General features: G+C 39.1%; 1 protein-coding gene across 1 annotated transcript in view; it reads right to left on the bottom strand.

Moving 5' to 3' along the window:
- DNAH8 (dynein axonemal heavy chain 8) overlaps positions 1-19,475 on the bottom strand; it is a 333,448-nt gene that overhangs the window by 136,029 nt on the left and 177,944 nt on the right. The window contains 9 exon segments of the mRNA XM_017870032.1: positions 729-859; positions 2,250-2,372; positions 5,123-5,315; positions 6,471-6,634; positions 10,903-11,012; positions 14,682-14,895; positions 17,648-17,770; positions 18,188-18,322; positions 18,879-19,021. Of these exon segments, the coding sequence (XP_017725521.1) occupies positions 729-859; positions 2,250-2,372; positions 5,123-5,315; positions 6,471-6,634; positions 10,903-11,012; positions 14,682-14,895; positions 17,648-17,770; positions 18,188-18,322; positions 18,879-19,021 (1,336 nt within the window).

The following is a 19,475-nucleotide window of genomic DNA, read 5'->3' as shown; positions in this document are numbered from 1 at the left end:
GAATTGCTAAAATGAAAAAGACACACAATGCCAAGTGGGGGCAAGGATGCGGAGCAACTGAAACTCTTACGGCATGTTGGTGGAAGTGTAAATTGGTACAACCACATGGGAAAACTACTATACAGATCAACTAAAGCTAAATATACAGATACCCTACATCCAGGAATTTTAACTCTAGGTGTATACTCAGACACATACAAGAATATTTACAGTAGCTCTATTTGCCCCAAACCAAATGTTTATCAAGAGTACAACAGATAAATAGATTGTGGTAGCATCTGATTAAGTGGAAGATCATGCAGCAAAAAGAAAGAACAACTCTTACTACATGTAACATCACGGATGAATCTCACAAACAACGCAATAATAGAAATGGGATGCAAAGAGCAAATCCTGTATGATTCAATTGATACAAAATTCAAAACTAGGCAAGACTAATCAATGGGCTTACGCTTTGAATATTGTTTCCCTTGGGAGGGTAATGACTGCAACGTAACACGGGGGCACCTCTGGGGTACAAGTACTGTTTTATTTCTTCATCTGTAGACTGGCTACATAGGTGTATTTACTCTGTGACACTTGTGTAAATATTCTTGTATATATAATACTTAAAGTTTACTTTAAAAAGAAATACAGAAAACTGTTGTGTGTCCTTTTTTTCTAAAGTAAACATTTAACCTTAGAGAAATTAACTATAGAAAAACATATTGTATTTTATTTCATCCTACCTGGTTAATGTTATCTGGAATATTTGATAGCCAGCAATAAAAGAGGCCAATCTTGAAAGACTTTGTTTTCCGGAACCACCAACACCCACCAGCAATGCATTTCCACACGATGTTCGAATTATTCGTGAAATCTGTTTTGAGATTTAAAAAGTGCTTATTTGAAAAAAGGATGTGGATGTTTATATTTTCTTGCACTAAATGAGTCCAAGTTTTGATTATATGTTTCTAGACAATATTAGACTTTTTCCTTGTTAATGGTCTATGTCAGAATTTTTTAAATTAAAGTTTAATATTGATTTGTTCAGCTTGAATCTTTCCTTGACCATCTATATTTACGTCATGAAGAACAGAACAAACTGGATTTACTCCCTTCTATTTTAAAACTATTCTGCGTGTGTGTTCATGTGAGTGCACGCATGTACAGTTTTATTAGTTTTAGACCCAATGGATAGTGGAGCTGCTTTTCCCAATCTGCAGAAGATATAAGAAATGTTTAGAAATTTTTTTTATTATTCATCAGCCTAACACACTGAATCATGTAGACATCTAACTCAACAATGAATACTAACTCTATCATATCTCTGCCAACGATTTTTTTTAAATACCACAATTCTATTCACAGTGGGATAGGAGGATGTTTCTAGGAACCAACTTGGAGAGACAGCCTTTTGTCTTGTGTTGCTTGTCTATGGTTGATTTCCTCAGTGGATAAGACTCAAATTGTGGCTCAAATCTTTATGCAGGCCAATTGAAGGCATTGCTAAAAAACTGTCTTTTATAGTATTGTCACCGACTAGGGAGAAAGTCTAGGTGGATCACTAAATTCCCTATCACCACTAAACAAAATTTTTTAAAATACAAGTTTTACAGTTGGCGGATCAATAACGACACCCTGGTATGTGTAAATTCTATCAGTATATTTTAAAATATATTAACCACTTATGGCTTTGCACTCAGAATAGAATCTCAGAACCCCAAGATCTAGCTGCAGTGAATGCTCAATAATTACCTGTTGAATAGATTAGTGTGAAAACACCCCTTTTTGGTGTTACCACTAACTGGCTTCTATTCTCTCACGGGTCCTGTATATCAACCTTACCCCTGTCCCATCATCTGTAAGTCAGTCATAACACTGACACTTTTCAAAGCAACATCTTTTCCTCCATGGGGAACAGAATTCCCATAATATCGAAAATAGAATTTGAGGGAAGTATATTTTTTCACAGGGTTCGCCACACTTTCTAAAGGTTCTCCATACTTTCTTGTTGACTCAGTGTGCCAAAAGCTCTGAACAGAAAACCATCTATTTGCCCTTGAAAGACATTTGCTGCCATTATGGATTCAAATAAAGGGTTTCCTATTAAGCCTTTGTCTTCCGGGATGGTGAACTGACCCAACCTATGTACAGTCTTCTATATGATACCTGATAGTATATAGTTATTCTCTCAAAAAAATTATCTTTGAAATATAGTAAGCTTTTACATGATCTATTTACATCAGCAAATAGGCAATAGTTAGAACCTTAATAAGATGAGTCATTGCATCTTTAAAAAACACCAGATCAAGAGATGTTCCTCTAATGATTTCATTGAACTGTCTCTGGTAAAACTGGAGTTTTTCAGCCAGAAAGTCAAAGGATGGCACCTATGGGTGGGGAGAAAGAGAAAAAAATAGTATTTAAGATCCATATATGTATTAAAGCAGCAATTGTAAAGACACTCAAAAGTAATTTTAAAATATATATATCTTTTTTAAACTTTATGGATTGCCAGAGGTTTCTCACACATTAGTCTACTTTTAGTTATTTCCATTTTCTAAGGCCTGAAACTTAACTGTATTAGTTGGTTTCTAGTGCAAAATCATTTCTGACCTTTCCCTACCAACTCCTATCCATGTCACACATTAATACAGGAAATATTTTCTTAGTTTTATTTATTTTTTAATATTGTTTGCAGCTTTCAAAAATATAAAAAGGTTTTACATGATTTACGGAGTCAAATCCACAAGTCTTCGTTGTTCTGAATTAAATCCACACCCACTTTCTTTGTTTTGCAAATTGCTCCTCCCCATCTAATTCTTTGATCTACACACACTTTATTTTATTTTAGAGTCAAGGCACTCTGTCACCCAGGCTGGAGTGCAGTGGCCCACTCATAGCTCACTGCAGCCTCGACTTCCTTGGCTCTTTGAATCCTCCCACTTCAGTTTCCCTAAGTCGTGGGTATTACAGGCATAAACCACCTCGCCTGGCTCTACATGCACTTTAGGATTTCTTTATTATGTAACCCTGTTTTTAAAGTCCCTTTGAAATCTTGTTTAAAATTCCATTAAACCTATATATTAATTTAGAAAGAATGGCAAGTTGCTGTTAAGTAAAGTTTTGTCCTGTTAATTCCTACATGTTTTGTTGCTGTTAAATGAAAGNCTGTTAAGTAAAGTTTTGTCCTGTTAATTCCTACATGTTTTTGTTGCTGTTAAATGAAAGTATTTATTTATTTATTTATTTATTTATTTATTTTTTATTATACTTTAAGTTCTAGGGTACATGTGCACAACATGCAGGTTTGTTACATACCTATACATGTGCCATGTTGGTGTGCTGCACCCATTAACTCGTCATTTACATTAGATATATCTCCTAATGCTATCCCTCCCCCCTCCCCTGCACCGCACAACGGGCCCCAGTGTGTGATGTTCCCCTTCCTGTGTCCAAGTGTTCTCATTGTTCAGTTCCCACCTATGAGTGAGAACTGAACTCATAGGTGCTTGGTTTTCTGTTCTTGTGATAGTTTGCTCAGAATGATGGTTTCCAGCTGCATCCATGTCCCTACAAAGGACATGAACTCATCCTTTTTAATGGCTGCATAGTATTCCATGGTGTATATGTGTCACATTTTCTTAATCCAGTCTGTCATTGATGGACATCTGGGTTGGTTCCAAGTCTTTGCTATTGTGAAGAGTGCCGCAGTAAACATACATGTGCATGTGTCTTTATAGCAGCATGATTTACAATCCTTTGGGTATATGCCCAGTAATGGGATGGCTGGGTCAAATGCTATTTCTAGTTCTAGATCCTTGAGGAATCGCCACACAGTCTTCCACAATGGTTGAACTAGTTTACAGTCCCACCAACAGTGTAAAAGCGTTCCTATTTCTCCACATCCTCTCCAGCATCTGTTGTTTCCTGACTTTAAATGAAATACTTTTATATTTTCTATCTTGTGATTGTTGGCAAGTGTTGGTAAATTTTTTCTGTAAAGGGCAAGATAGTAAATATTTTAGGCTTTATGGCCCATTCAGTCTCTACTCACCCCTGCCATTGTAGTGCAAAAGCAGCTATGGCCAATATTTAAACCAATGGGTGTTTCAATGAAACCTTATTTATGAACACTGAAATTTGAATTCTACATAATTTTTACATGTCACACAATATTGTTCTTTTTTTGATTTTTTATTTTTTGGTAACTATTTAAAAATGAAAAATCAGCTGGGGACGGTGACTCACACCTGTCATTCCAGAACTTTGGGAGGCCGAGATGGGTGGATCACTTGAGGTCAGGAGTTTAAAACCAGCCTGACCAACATGGTAAAACCTCATCTCTACTAACAATACAACAAAGTAGCCGGGCATGGTAGCGGGCACCTGTAATCACAGGGCCAACATGGTGAAACCTCGTCTGTACTAAAAATATAAAAAATTAGCCGGGCATGGTGGAGAGCACTTGTAATCCCAGCTACTTGGGAGGTTGAGGCAGGAGAATTGCTTGAACCCAGAAGGCGGAGGTTGCAGTGAGCGGAGTTCATGCCACAGCGCTCCAGCCTGGGTGACAGAGAGAGATTCCATCTCAAAAATAAATAAATAAATAAATAAATAAATATCCTTCTTAGCTAGTAAGTCTAATAAAATTAAACAGGCAGTGGGCTGGCTGGATCTGGCCCAGAAACTATAATTTGCCAACCCTTGGTATAGGTATAGAGTATAGTTATTTCATATTTATAAATGCTTTGTCGTCTTACTGAACTCACTCTCTCTCTCTCTGTTTTTGAGACAGGGTCTCATTCTGTCACCCAGGCTAGAGTGCAGTGACACAATCACAGCTCATTGCAATCTCGAACTCCTGGGCTCAAGTAATCCTTCCACCTCCACCTGCTGAGTAATTGGGAGTACAGGAGCATGCCACCACACCCAGCTAATTCTTCTTATTTTTTGTAGAGACAGAGTCTCACTGTGTTGCCTAGGCTGCTCTCAAACTCCTGGGCTCAAGCGATCCTCCCACCTCAGCCTCCCAAAGTGCTGGAATTATAGCAACTCCATGGTGGGACTCTGGTGCAGAGAGAAAGATCTAGTTAGGTGAGCGATCTGAAAATCTCTTTAAAGAGATGAAAATAAATACCAATTCATATATTTTGGGTACTTCAAACACAGTGTCTTCAGGTTCATCGCCAGTTGGTTCTGGCATCTCACGGAGAAAATCCACAAAGTATGGTTCAGGAAGAATGCACGACGCTGCATCAGAGCCAATGTTTTCTTCAACTGCACGAATAAGATGTGTGTTAAACCACTGCTCATCTTCAGGAGTTACAAATCTGAAAGGAAAATGTAGTAGTAAGAATGTGAAATATGAAAGCATCTTTTCTAACTGAATATGTCCCTTTGCCTCTTCTCAGTCCCACCCCGGACCTTCTCAATGTAGGACAGGGAAACAATACGTTCTGCCTTTTGATAAGAAGAGCATAACCCCATCCAGGAAAGTTATAACATTAACTGCACTACTTATAGAAAATACAGATGAATCACTTAGGTGAGATCAAAGGTCCCTAAAACTTGTGATGGGGTGCAGAAGTGATGGTCGGTAGTGGACGAGCATCCTCTTTCTGGGTTGGTGGATTCGGTGCACAAAGGACCTTTTCAGATCGACAATATCACAGAGGGAAGAGAGGACAAAGGGGAGTAACATTTGACAAGTATCACCCTTCTGTGAGGCATGGTAGACACTTTATAACTTTGTGAAACTGGCATTATCATCCATGGTTTATAGATGAGGGAATGGAGGCTCCAAAAGATGACTGAATTTAACTTTAATGAGATTGTTTCACTTTAAAGGGATGAAACCAGATTTCCCCACATAAAACCTACAAAGAGCTCACACTTTGTAGAAAATATATACAATGAAAATGTGCCTCCAAATGTTATCAACTCTGATGATCTGGTGATTTATAAAGATGTATTGTTGAAGTCATGCTCGAATAAATCGGCAGAGCATTTTCTTAAGGCAGTAGGCAGGTGAGAGACGCCATCAATGCTTCACAAGCCCCACAGCAAATGACGACAATGCTCCTTACTCTACTTATCCTAGTAGATAATGTGAGAAATAACCGGCTGGGCAGGATGGCTGATGCCTGTAATCCCAGCGAGACGGGCGGAACACCTGAGGTCAGGAGTTCAAGACCAGCCTGACCAACATGGAGAAATCCCATCTCTACTAAAAATACAAAAAATAAATAAATAACCGGCCATGGTAGCACATGCCTGTGATCCCAGCTACTTGGGAGGCCGCAGTTGGAGAATCGCTTGAACCCAGGAGGCAGAGGTTGTGGTGAGCTGAGATCGCACCATTGCACTCCAGACTGGGCAACAACAGCAAAACTCCATCTCAAAAAAAAAAAAAAAAAAAAAAAAATAAAGAAAGAAGAAAAAATTTCTCAGGCAAAACATTTAAACTCAAGAGCCGCAATATGCACCTGTCCGCAATTACTCTGTTGCACTCATGTTTGAAAAGGGACAGGAGAGTAGGGATTGAAGTGCACTCCTCAGCTTTTATGGTCAACATTCCTTGCCAAATTCTGGAAAGATCTCGAAGATTGAAGATGTAATGAAATTTAGAAGGAGTTGGCAGCATCTTCACCTAGAGACGAAAGAATGAAATACTCTCAATTAGTTTTCAGATACAACTAAAAGTAGAATTATTTTTAGAACTGTCTCACAAATCCTATTTTAGATAAAATCTGCTGAGTAAATAAATCAAGATTAAGTTCATATTTTGTGACAACACGGACAGAAAAAAAATCATAAATAAACCAACTTAGGATTTAAAAGACCATAAGCTCTTGGATAGGATGGATTCAAGACCAATGCACTGGATGCAGGTTCCAAGACCTTGTTCTACCACCATCAGTTGGCTTTGAGCGAGTCACTTCCCCCGAGTTCTTAAGAACTATATGAATTGTGGGAATAATCATCTCTAATCATTGGTAGTATACATATGGAAATATGTCATAACATAACAAAAAACTGAACGTGAGTTGGGTGTCATGCAGGTAAGAACAATGTTCACTTTTAAAGTTAATAATGGCTATCTTCTATAAATTGCTTTGATTAGGGTCCTTCATGTGTTAGGATTTCCATAAACATATCTGCATATCATAACCTGGATTTTGCTGTATGGATCCAAACTCAGTCAACAGTCTTTGTATATCTGTATATCCATAATAAGTGGACAGGCAAGTCTGACATGCAGCTATGTGTATAGTAATAGATGTTTTTTCTGTTTGAGCACAGAGAATGTATTCTATGCTAATTTACTATTTCTACCAACTTCTAGAACATAAAAACGCAAAGCTGTAACAATACCACATTCTTACCCAGAGAGATACCCATTAAGGGATAACCTCGAGATACTCTAGATATGGAACACATTGATGGTCATGTATAAAGATTATAATTGATATCATTAGCATCATTTTTGAAAGTGAAAATAATGATAATTCTGGTGATATAAACTCCCCATACACCTATTTCAGCAAAGCAGATGCTTTCTTTAGCATCTGTTCATAAATTAAGCCCTTTCTATACTGAAAAATTACCCTATTGAGTTTGTAATTTTTACAGGCTAATTCCCAGTGCTAGTTAAAGCAGCAAGTAGCATGGGGAGACGAAAAGAAAAGAAGCGTATTTTATCAATTGCCTATCAACTTCCCTCTGTGCTCAGTTCCATTGCAAGCTAAAATGTTCATCCTACTCACTAAAATATAAAACATATAGTTATATTACAAATATGCAAAAATACCCAAAGGGTAAGGTTATGTGAATATTGCTTTTTTTATGATAAAACACTCCAGCCATGATGGCAGCCATTGGTAACTGAGGCAGTCATTAAAGAGAATCTGTAAAAAAAACATTCCTTTCTTTCCTTCCTCTTCTCATTATTTGTTAACCTGCTTCTTTCCTTCTCTTCTAATATTTCCCTCTACTTTTCATCACCTTCTTTCGTTTCTCAACTGCTTCTGCCTTAAAACTATATAAAGTAATATAAAGGTGAGCTGATAGACAAGGCATGAATGGATTAAAAGAGTGCTTTGTGAAGATGGGAGATCTGAAGAAAAGACACAAAGAAGGCTGCTTATGTAGAGGTGGGCAGAAGAGGAAGATGCCTTCATTTTTCAATGACTGAGCACCTCCCTGGTTCTTAAGAAGACATACTGGTAAACAGAGGACAGCTAACTCTGCTGTCATCAAGGGGGCTTTTATTCTAGTGGTTGGGGAGCCTGAGAATGAATGGGGAACAAATATATATGTAAATAAGCAAGTAATGATAGAAGCCATGGTTTTTAAAAAAAAAAATCAGGGCCAGGAGACAGATAATGAGTAGGATAGGGACAAGGGCAGTCACTTCAGAGGATGACTGGAGACAGTCCCTCTGAAGGTAAGAGTGATGAGAATGAGCCAAAGTATGGTGACCAGCAGTGCAATAAACCTGGGGTGCTCAAGGAATAGTGAGCAGGGCCACTCGGCTGGAGCAGGATGATGGCAGGCAAGGGAAGTAACTGGAGTCTGCTGACATTATAAGTGGAACTGGGAGTCTACTGGTGGTTTTAAGAAGGAATAAAGATTTCTGGTTTACTTTTACTTTTTTAAAAATATCATCTAGGACTGTGAAAAGAACAGACTCCAAGAGAGCAAGAAGAAAGCAAGGAGATTGGTTAGGAAGTTACTGCATGGTCCAGGGGACAAGTGATGGGAGCACTTATCAGGGTGGTCATGTGAGGATGGCAAGGAGGGCTCGGCTTTGGGGTAGATTTTGAAGGGGAGGTCACTGATATTCGCTGATGGACTGGATGTAGGCCATGAGGAAGACATAAATCAAGGATGGAGCCCAGTAATTTTAACCTAAGAAGGAGGATAACTGGTGTTGCTACTGAGACGCAGAAGTTTGAGGGAGGATCATATTTAAGGACACTTAAGAGTTCTGTTTGGACATGGTAACTTTGAGATGAGTATCAGACATCAAACACTGATGTCTATTAAGCAGTTAGAAATTGGCCTGGAGCCAGGCAGAGAGGCCTGGGATGGAGATATCCATTTTGAAGTCATCAGCACAGGGATGATGTTTAAAGCCTCGAAACTGGATGAGACCACCTAGGGAAAGAACGTAGATAGAGAAGAGGGCCCAGCATCGAGACCAGGTGCATTTCAGTGTTTAGAGGAGGGAAAGAAGAAGGGGGACTTTAATGAGGAAGCCAGTGCACTAGGAAGAAAACCAAGAATATGGGGACCCTCTGAAGCCAAGTGAAGAAAATATTTAGAGGGATCATTTAGGTCAAATGCTGCTAAAAAGTCAAGTAAGAGGGACAGGAAAATTAACCTTGAGATGTGGCAAGATTGAGGTCTTTGGTGATCTTGACGTGAACAGTGGGAATGAAAGCTTGTGTAGAATGGATTAAATAGATTTAAAAAAAGACACTGAGGACATGGAGCCAGGAAACATCCAAATAACAAAAGAAACTGGCAAAAGGCAAAGCTTTTCAGAGAACTATGTATATAAGCACAGTAAATTGAGCAATAGTCCTGTTGGAAACCACATGTATCTTACCACAGAAAACTATCTCAGATGCTCAGTCCTTGCCACTTATTTTCAAGTTTCTTTAAAAAGGGGTACAGGAGGCCGGGCGCGGTGGCTCAAGCCTGTAATCCCAGCACTTTGGGAGGCCGAGAGGGGCGGATCACGAGGTCAGGAGATCGAGACCATCCTGGCTAACACGGTGAAACCCTGTCTCTACTAAAATACAAAAAACTAGCCGGGCGAGGTGGCGGGCGCCTGTAGTCCCAGCTACTCGGGAGGTTGAGGCAGGAGAATGGCGTAAACCCGGGAGGCGGAGCTTGCAGTGAGCTGAGATCTAGCCACTGCACTCCAGCCTGGGTGACGGAGCAAGACTCCGTCTCAAAAGAAAAAAATAAATAAATAAAATAAAAATAAAAAAAATAAAAAAAAATAAAAAGGGGTACAATGGCACATGCAAAGACCCTGTGTTGGCAAGGAACAGGGCCCCACACTCATCATGGAAGGTGGCTGCGTGGAAGAGCATCTCATAAGAAACCCCCAAATTCCTCTTCGGATGATTCCGTATCTAGAAATCCCCAGTCTACCCAGGAATCTGACAGGCTGGCACACTCCAGGTTTCCCAGGAGACAAGTGCCTGCCCACATGTGTGTAATCAGCCTAATGGATGTGTAGTGAATTATGACAACTAATCCTTATCTCCTTCATGACTTTTTGTCAAATATATCAACCTCATTTTTATGTCATACCTACACTTAATTGCCTTTTCATGAGTACTGCCTTAAGTCATCTGAGGACAGCTGCAGGTTTGCTGAGCTTTACTTAGGACACTGACTTGTGTATGCAAATCTAGCCAATTTTTGTTAAGAACACTTCCATCCATTTACTAACTCATGCTCCAGCTCAGAGAAACACACAAATTAGACTTTAAATCCTAGTTGGCTGAGAATATCTGGAAATCATGTATTAAGTCAGTCAATAAGCATTTGAGTGTCTGCCATAGTTTGGTGGAGGGAGACAGATAATACAAATAAAGATTTACAAATCAAAGTAACAAGTGGAAATGCAGTGTTCTCATTTCAGCAAAATTCTACTTTGTCTTGGATGTCATGTCTGGTTTACAGTAACATCTCATACATATGGAAAGCATCATTTAGTCAGATCTTTTGCTCCCTGGAAGGAAAAGGTGTCATAAATCTATTTGAGCACGTAATTTGTCTTTTCTAAAAAACACCACTATATATGATATTATGATAACTTAATGAGCCATGAGGTGAGAACTAGGGCTGAATAACAGTTGCCATTTTAAAAATTATTGACAACAAACCATTCTGTACCTTAGTCCATTGCCACAGCACTCTGCCCACTGAGACTAAATTCACAATCATCTCACATACTTGAGGCTTGAAACCTCTACAAGGATCAAAGTATCCACATCCAATAATTCCTGAAAGATAAGCAAGATTGAAGGTATAAGCTTACCAAAAGATTTCAAAGTATATGTTTATCCCAGTGAACAAATCATTACAAAGCTGACAAAGCTGGGTGTTGTTCAGAATTTCTCTCAAGGGATCAGCTAAGACTGGGAGTCAGTAGTGGATCCAGCCAAGCTTAGTATGCAGTGATAAGTGTTTTATATGTATTGACTCATTTAATCCCCCACCCAGCACCCTACAAGAAAAAAATACAAGGTAGGTATTATTATTACTAGTCCCATTTTAATATGAGCTTAGGAACTTGCTCAAAGTTACACAGCTTGCATGCAAATTTGGGATGTGAACCCAAGCAACCTGGCCCTACAGTCTGTACATCAGCATTTGCCCTGAAGCATATGTGAGCTTAGAGACTACTCCTTCATCTTACAGAGAAGAAGACCAGGCCCAGACAGGTGAAGCCAATTGTTCAAGGTCACATGGATTGGTATTGGCAGAACTGGGATCAGGACCACTTTTTCCAGCCTACAGTCAGTCACCACTCTGGCCTGGGCTAGACATGCAACATTCCTAGGGAACACCCAGCACAGTGATGGTCTGACCGTCATCATCACTCTCAGAAAGACTGGGGTGTAGGTTTAGAGACTGTTCTCAAAGTCTCAGAATGTCTTTGATTTAGACTGAAGAATGATTTACTCTGCTTCACTCCAGTGAGACTACACACTGCATAGTGTGTTCAGTTCTGAGCATGGTATTTTCAGAGGAATATGAATATGAATATCTGCTCAGAGATGCAGAACAGATTGATGAAGAGTGGAGACTAAAGAAACTGGAGTTTGTTCACACTGACTAAAGAATTGCCCTGGGGAAACATGAAATTTTCCTCCAAATCATGGTTGCTTGTGGTTGGTTGTGCTAAGTGCCTGTAAGGCCCATTTGCTTCCTGAAATCCTGTATTCTAGATTTCCACCTTCCTGTGGGACATTTATGTCATAAGAAGCGTGAGATGGGGATTAGCACCACCCCTCTGCCAAGCACTAGCTAAAAGGCCTTGATTGGGCAGTTATTTCACTTCTCTAAGGCTCAGCTTCTGGTTGGTTTGTTTTCCATATTTGTTTAAATGTGTCAGTCATACTAAAGAGTATGTCAAATAGCTTAACAAATAACAAACCCTCATGTACAGACCACCAGATTGATAACTACAACCTTGCCCAGCGCATTAGAAGCCCCTGTATGCTCATCCTTGTTCACAACTCCTCCCTTCCTCCAGAGGTCACCACTTCTCTTTAATATAATCAGTAACTTGCTTTTCTTTATAGCTTCACCACTTAGGTTTTTGAACTTTTGAACTTGTTAAACACACACACACACACACACACACACAACTTTTGAAATTCAGTTTAAAGGAATTGTATTTTTTCCTGTGATTTGCTTCTTTCATTCGCCATTGTATTTCTGGGCTTCATCCATGGTGAAGCATGTAGCTGTATTCATTCATTTTCACTGCTGCACAGCAGGCCACTGTGTGCCTGTGACAGGATGCATTTATCCAGTTTTACTAGTGATAAATATCTGGATTATTTCACATTTTTGCCATCATGCACACTGCACTATGAGCATTTTTGTGTAAGTCTGCGGCATGCATGTGCAAAATCAACTACAGATGGATTGAGGCCCCAGATATGGAAGGCAAAACTATACAATGTCTGGAAGAAAGCGTAAGAGAATACCTGTATGATGTCTGGATAGGAAAGGACTTGTTGAGACTCAGAAAACCCAAACCATAAAGGAAAAAATGATAATTTGGTATAAACCTAGAAATGGAACTGCTAGGGATGGGCACATGCCCTATTTACCAGCAGTGATGCCAAATTGTTATCCAAAGCGTTTGTAGCAATTGACACTCCGGCCAGCAGGCAAAGAGAGTCTTAGTTGCTTCACATTCTCACCAATGCTTATTTTGTCAGAATTTTTTTTTTTGCAAATCTAGTGGGTATGAAACGGTATTGCTCGGTGTTTCTCATTTGTATTTTCCTGAATACTAATGATGTTTTACCATCTTTACTTTGTTTATTGGCCATTTAGCTTACTCTTTTTAAAGTGCCTTAGTTGTTTGCCCATTTTTATATCCAGTTGTTCGCTTTTCTTGTCTGATTTATAGGATTTCTCTAAATATTCAGAATACGAATTTTTTGTTGTTATATGTGCTAAAATTTTTTCTTCCATTTTGAGGCTTGTCTTTTCACTCTCTTAATGTTTTTTTTGTTTGTTTTGTTTTTTTTCTTTGAGACAGAGTCTCACTCTGTCGCCCAGGCTGGAGTGAAGTGGCATGATCTCAGCTCACTGCAAGCTCCGCCTCCTGGGTTCACGCCCTTCTCCTGCCTCAGCCTCCCTAGTAGCTGGGACTACAGGCACTCGCCACCACACCTCGCTAATTTTTTGTATTTTTTAGTAGAGACAGGATTTCACGGTGTTAGCCAGGATGGTCTCGATCTCCTGACCTCACGATCTGCCCACCTCGGCCTCCCAAAGTGCTGGGATTCCAGGCGTGAGTCACCACACCCAGCCTCTTAATGTTATTTTTTAATAAAGAGAAGTTTTATATTTCAATCTAGTCAAATTTGTATATGTTTTTCTTTATTTTTGTGCTTTCTGAGTCTCATTTATGAAGTCCTTCCCTACTCAGAGGTCACTCAGCTATTTCCCTATATTTCCTTCCAAATGTTTTATAGCCTTGCCTTCCATATTTAGGTCATGAATCCATCTGTAGTTGATCTTGTTCTTGGCATGAGGTAGATGTCAAAATTCAATTATTTTCTTATAAGAATTACTACATACCTGGAACTACTGATTAAAAGTCTGCCCTTTCCCTTCTGACTATAGTACTTGCCATACCAAATAATTAATATTCTTATATGAGCGGGTCTGTTTCTCGTGTATGTAAGAGGTTTTGGGGGGGGGAATAGGGGTTTGTTTTTTGTTTTTTTAGACACGATCTTACTCTGTTACCCAGGTTCAAATGCAGTGATGTGATCATAGCTCACTGCAGCCTCAACCTCCTAGGCTCAAGCAATCCTGTGGCCTCAGCCTCCCATGTAGCTAGGACTACAGACATGTGCCACCACACCTAGCTAATGTTTTAAACTTTTTTTAGAAATGGAGTCTCTCTATGTGCCCAGGCTGGTCTTGAACTCCTGGCCTTCAGCAATCCTCCCACCTTGGTCTTCCAAAATGCTAAGATTATAGGCATGGCCTGACCTACACATAAGTTTTGATGGTGCAATTTATGTGATTTGATGTCACATTTGCTGTCAAGAATCTCATTTTCATTAACATATTGAAGTGCTACATTTGACTTTGTGTAACATATTGTTAATCTGTGATCTTTGTGCTGTCATTTATTAGCCCAAATTTCTCTGATTAACCATGTCCTGAAACCCAAAACACAAAGGTTTCTTTACGTCTAATGTTAACTTCCAACAAGCCTATTTCTAAATATCTCTGAGTCTGAGAATAGGCTATAAGCATAGGTCATCTTAGTATTGAGTCCCTCTTTCCTGGTATTTAGCTCTCCATTTCACATACCCCACTTTAGACAGAGCCTTTTTGTCTCTTAAATGACATTTTCTGTGGTTTATGTCCATTACATAATACAATAAAAGAAACACTAAGAATATTCATACCAAAAATTTTGTCTATTGAAGCATTTGAAGGCAATGTACAATTAAACACAGTAAACTGTCTTTTTAAACGTTGTGGAATATCATTGCGACCACCTCCAGGGTGGATCATTGCTGCTATGAGCTGCACATCAACAATAGTAGTGAAGTCTCCAGGCTTGTCCAAGCTGTACATTCCTTCCATTTCCATCATCTGTCGCACAATCTCATTAGTTATCTGAAATTTCACACAGCAATCTTTTTGTAACATATCACTATCATATTCCTCCATAACTTCAGTAAAATAGTACAAATGAGATTAGAAAAAAAAACATTCAACTCTTCTCAACGAAGTGTTTGTTAATGTCAATGATCACCTTCAAGGTAATTTGACTTAAATGATGCCACCCATGAACTCTAGATCATAAGTTAAACATGCATGGTTCAAGTCCAAGGTGCCTTTCACCACAATGATCAAACTAATTTCCAAATAAAGTTAGATATGTGAGTTATAAGATACGTCATTAAATTGCATTAGTACTCCAAGTTACAACAAGTTTTACTGTAGACATCTTTCATACTCAACATTCAACACTTAAAAACCTTCAGATCAGAATGTAGGATGGTTTCAGTCCTGATCTTTGAATATGATATTACTAACTGTTTTGGCTTTTGGTTTTATGTTCTCATCTTACCTTCTCCGCAGCCTCCAACACTGCCAACCCCCCTCCTTGAAAATGTTATCTCTCTTGGTTTCAGAGGCTTGTTTCTTTCCAGGTCCAGCTCAGGGCTCTGGGATCACTTCCTAAGCCACTCTTCGTCACTCATCCCTCACATGTAACTGTTCTCCAGGGTTCCATCCTGTGCTCTTTCCTTTTCTCATTATTCCAGGAAATGCTATCTCATCCCTATATTCTAAAGAATCTCAAATCTGTAACTCTAGCTTCAGATTCTCTTCTAAGCTCTACACCTGTATATTCAAGTCTCTATTGAGCATCTCTTAGTGGATATCACACAAGCACCTCAAATATAACTATCTTTCATTTAACCAACATTTCATGAATGACTACTATGTGCCAGCCTCTCCTGTAGCATAGACAAAATTTTCTGTCTTCATGAAGCACACATTCTAGTGGTGACAGACAAGATGTACAAATGCATGTTGATATGGAAATAAAATGATATACTCTAAGACTTCTGTAGAATATAGGAGGGACTCAACAGTGTGATTCAAGGAGAGCAGGGGAGGCTTCACCTGACATGACATAGAAGCCAAGACCTGAAGAAGGTGAGAAAGCAAGCCAGTTCCATACCTAGGGGAAGAGCATTCTAGGCAGAGGAAACTGCAAATGCAGAGGTGCTGAGTGAACACCGTATTTGTACAACCTTTGCACAACTTTGTACAACCTTTGCATACTTTGTACAACCTTTGCAGGGTGTACAAAGATCAGTAAATGTGGTGGAAGCAAAGAGTCATGGGAAGAGGGAGATGAGGTCAAAATGTATAGGGTCTTGGGTCATAGTAAGGATTTTGGTATTTATATTCTACAAGCCTCTTTGGAGGATGCCAACCGGAAGAGTGTGTCGTGATCTGACTCTTGTTTTCATTGGTTGATGATGTGAGAACAAGCTGAGAAGGGTTAGGGAAACAGGAGGCAGTGAGGAGGCATTTGTAATGATCAAGAAGAGATCTGGTGGGGGGTGGCGCCAGGTGGTAGCAATGGAGGTGATGAGTAGTGGTCGAATTTCAGATACAGTGTGAAGATAGAGCCAACATGATTTTCCGACAGAGTGACTGTGGAGGTGCTATTTGCTGAGAGAGAGAGGACTGTTGGAGGAGCAGGTGTTGGAGGTGTTAAGTTTACGATCCAATCAGACATCCCTAGTTGGATACGTGAGTTTGGAATTCAGGAGCACTTCAGCTTATGGAAGATAAGCATGAACCTGACCTAAACATGCCTCTACCCTCCTCGCCTTCCAGGAACTGCTGAGGTCTATCTGCCTTGGAGCAGACACAGGTCATACAGAACTGTTTGGTTTTTCCTTTCAGGATGAGTACTGAGCTTCTAGCAGTGTCTGAGGTGAACAGGGATAAAGAGCAAAATGGGAACTGTCCTGGTAGAGCCAAAGTAGATGGTGTCAATGAGGCAGTGTAGGTCAGTGGGAGGGAGGTGTTGGGGATCCCACCAGGAGCATGTGGACTTCTGGCAACATCGGTGAGGTCTTCTAATGGGGAGTGACCTCGGTGGATAGATGATCACAACTAGGACCACGGTGTGTGGCACAGTTAAATAAATAAATAAATAGTTGTTTGGTTTTTCATTTTCTGTTTTTGTTTTTCTGAACATCAGGTACTCCTCAGAAATTATGCAGAATAAGAGGTTAGAGCAAGGATGAAACCCTGGGAAAAGGCAGAACAGAGGAGCTAAGAAAGGACACTGAGGTCAAGTAGCCAAAGAGACAGGAAGTATTTGCTGTAGAAAACCACGTAGGAGCTGGGTGCGATGGCGCATGCCTGTAATCCCAGCACTTTTGGAGGCCGAGGCCGGCAGATCACCTGAGGTCAGGAGTTCAAGACCAGCCTGGCCAACATGGTGAAACCACGCATCTATTAAAAATACAAAAATTATTCAGGTGTGGTGGCGGGCACCTGTGATCCCAGCTACTCAGGTGGCTGAGGAAGGGAGAATTGCTTGAGCCTGGGAGGTGGAGGTTGCAGTGAGCCAAGACCATGCCACTGCACTCGAGTTTGGGCGATAGAGCGAGACCCCGTCTCAAAAAAAATAAATAAAATAACAAAAACAAAAAAAATACATAGGGATTTAAGAAAGGAGAAACTCAGCTATAACAGAGAAGTCAGAAAAAGACTGAGGATTGGCAGTAGACTTAAAACAAAGTTTTAACAAAGTTATTAACATTTATATATATATACATACACACACATAAAAATACTAATTCAGGATCATCTATATGAGATATTTCAGCCATACCTGATCTCCCCACTCATTAATCACAGGCATATTAATATCATCAATAAATACAGTCATTTTTCTCCCTCCTGGTGGCCCGTATGTGCTTCCCATTCGCTTATCCACATAGCTTTCAATTGTTCTCTAGAGAGAAGGAAATGGTTTGTCTTATGTGTTAGATTTTAATCCATATTTCTAAAACTAATGAGCATTCTTGTCAGAGTAGAATATAATTTACTTAAGCATTTACTAAGTATACATATAATTATTAAAATATATGTTGTTAAACTTAAAAATAAGGCATTGGAGTGTTATCCTTCATTTACATTACAGTAGATATGCTCCAAAGTTCAGCCGCAGTCTCAATATTAGATCAAATTATGCTATTTGGATTTGGCTTCAACCTTAGCCTTAGGAAAGCTCAAGAGCTGAATGCCAAGTGCAGCATGATTTCTTTTGAATATATAATATTGTTACATTTTATATGCATACACATTTTATTGTAACCACTAACTTAAAATGTATTATGCTTATAATATTACAGCAAATGATGGATTTTACCTGAAACATCATTGGTTCTGTGGCAGATGAAAAGTTTAGACTTTTGGATAGCTGTACTTCAGGATCATATTTTTTCAGATAGGCCTTAATCATGACAGTTTTTGCAGTTCCCTGCTCTCCTGTGAGCAAAACAGCCTGCAATCGTAGGATAAGCGTGTTGAAAGGTGTTATGACATGTTTAGTTTCAAGTATCTTTTCTATGGGCTAGTCTTCTACACATTATTATAACTAATTTTAATAACTTTTAGAATTACATCTACCATCAAAATAAGTCCCAGTTGTATTACAGATTTAAATATAAAATGTGTACTATAAAAGTGCTGGAAGAAAATATAGGTGCATATTCCTGTGGCCATGGGTAGTTTGTGATCATTTAAGGAACTATCTATTAAACTTACTTTATATTGTTTTGCAATGGTGTCTATCAAAAAATTTGTTCTAACATTGTCAACATTTGGAACCAAAATTGATGAATATTCTGGAATACTGTCAGTTGGATAATAAAAGGCTGAAGTTTCTTATTCCAGTGCTCCCAATCACCTATATAAGAAGTAAAATTTCATTTTAATAGAACTATATTCTGTGAAAGTTATCTCATGATACAAAATGTTAAGTGCTATAAATAATNGGTGCATATTCCTGTGGCCATGGGTAGTTTGTGATCATTTAAGGAACTATCTATTAAACTTACTTTATATTGTTTTGCAATGGTGTCTATCAAAAAATTTGTTCTAACATTGTCAACATTTGGAACCAAAATTGATGAATATTCTGGAATACTGTCAGTTGGATAATAAAAAGGCTGAAGTTTCTTATTCCAGTGCTCCCAATCACCTATATAAGAAGTAAAATTTCATTTTAATAGAACTATATTCTGTGAAAGTTATCTCATGATACAAAAATGTTAAGTGCTATAAATAATCAACAGAATCATATAAACATTTAAAATGTTTTCCTAAAACATGTTAATATATCTGCTTATCTTTTGTCTACAGCATTTGATAATTTGTTTTGCCTTTTTTTATAAAGTCAGCTTTTTAAAAAACTTTTAGGGCCGGGCGCGGTGGCTCAAGCCTGTAATCCCAGCACTTTGGGAGGCTGAGACGGGCGGATCATGAGGTCAGGAGATTGAGACCATCCTGGCTAACACGGTGAAACCCCATCTCTACTAAAAAAATACAAAAAACTAGCCAGGCATAGTGGCGGGCACCTATAGTCGCAGCTACTCAGGAGGCTGAAGCAGGAGAATGGCATAAACCCGGGAAGTGGAGCTTGCAGTGAGCTGAGA

This window comes from Rhinopithecus bieti, unplaced genomic scaffold (genome assembly GCF_001698545.2).
Source record: "Rhinopithecus bieti isolate Rb0 unplaced genomic scaffold, ASM169854v2 scaffold_4553, whole genome shotgun sequence".
Classification (NCBI taxonomy): domain Eukaryota; kingdom Metazoa; phylum Chordata; class Mammalia; order Primates; family Cercopithecidae; genus Rhinopithecus; species Rhinopithecus bieti.
This window is presented reverse-complemented; position numbering and strand designations above follow the sequence as displayed.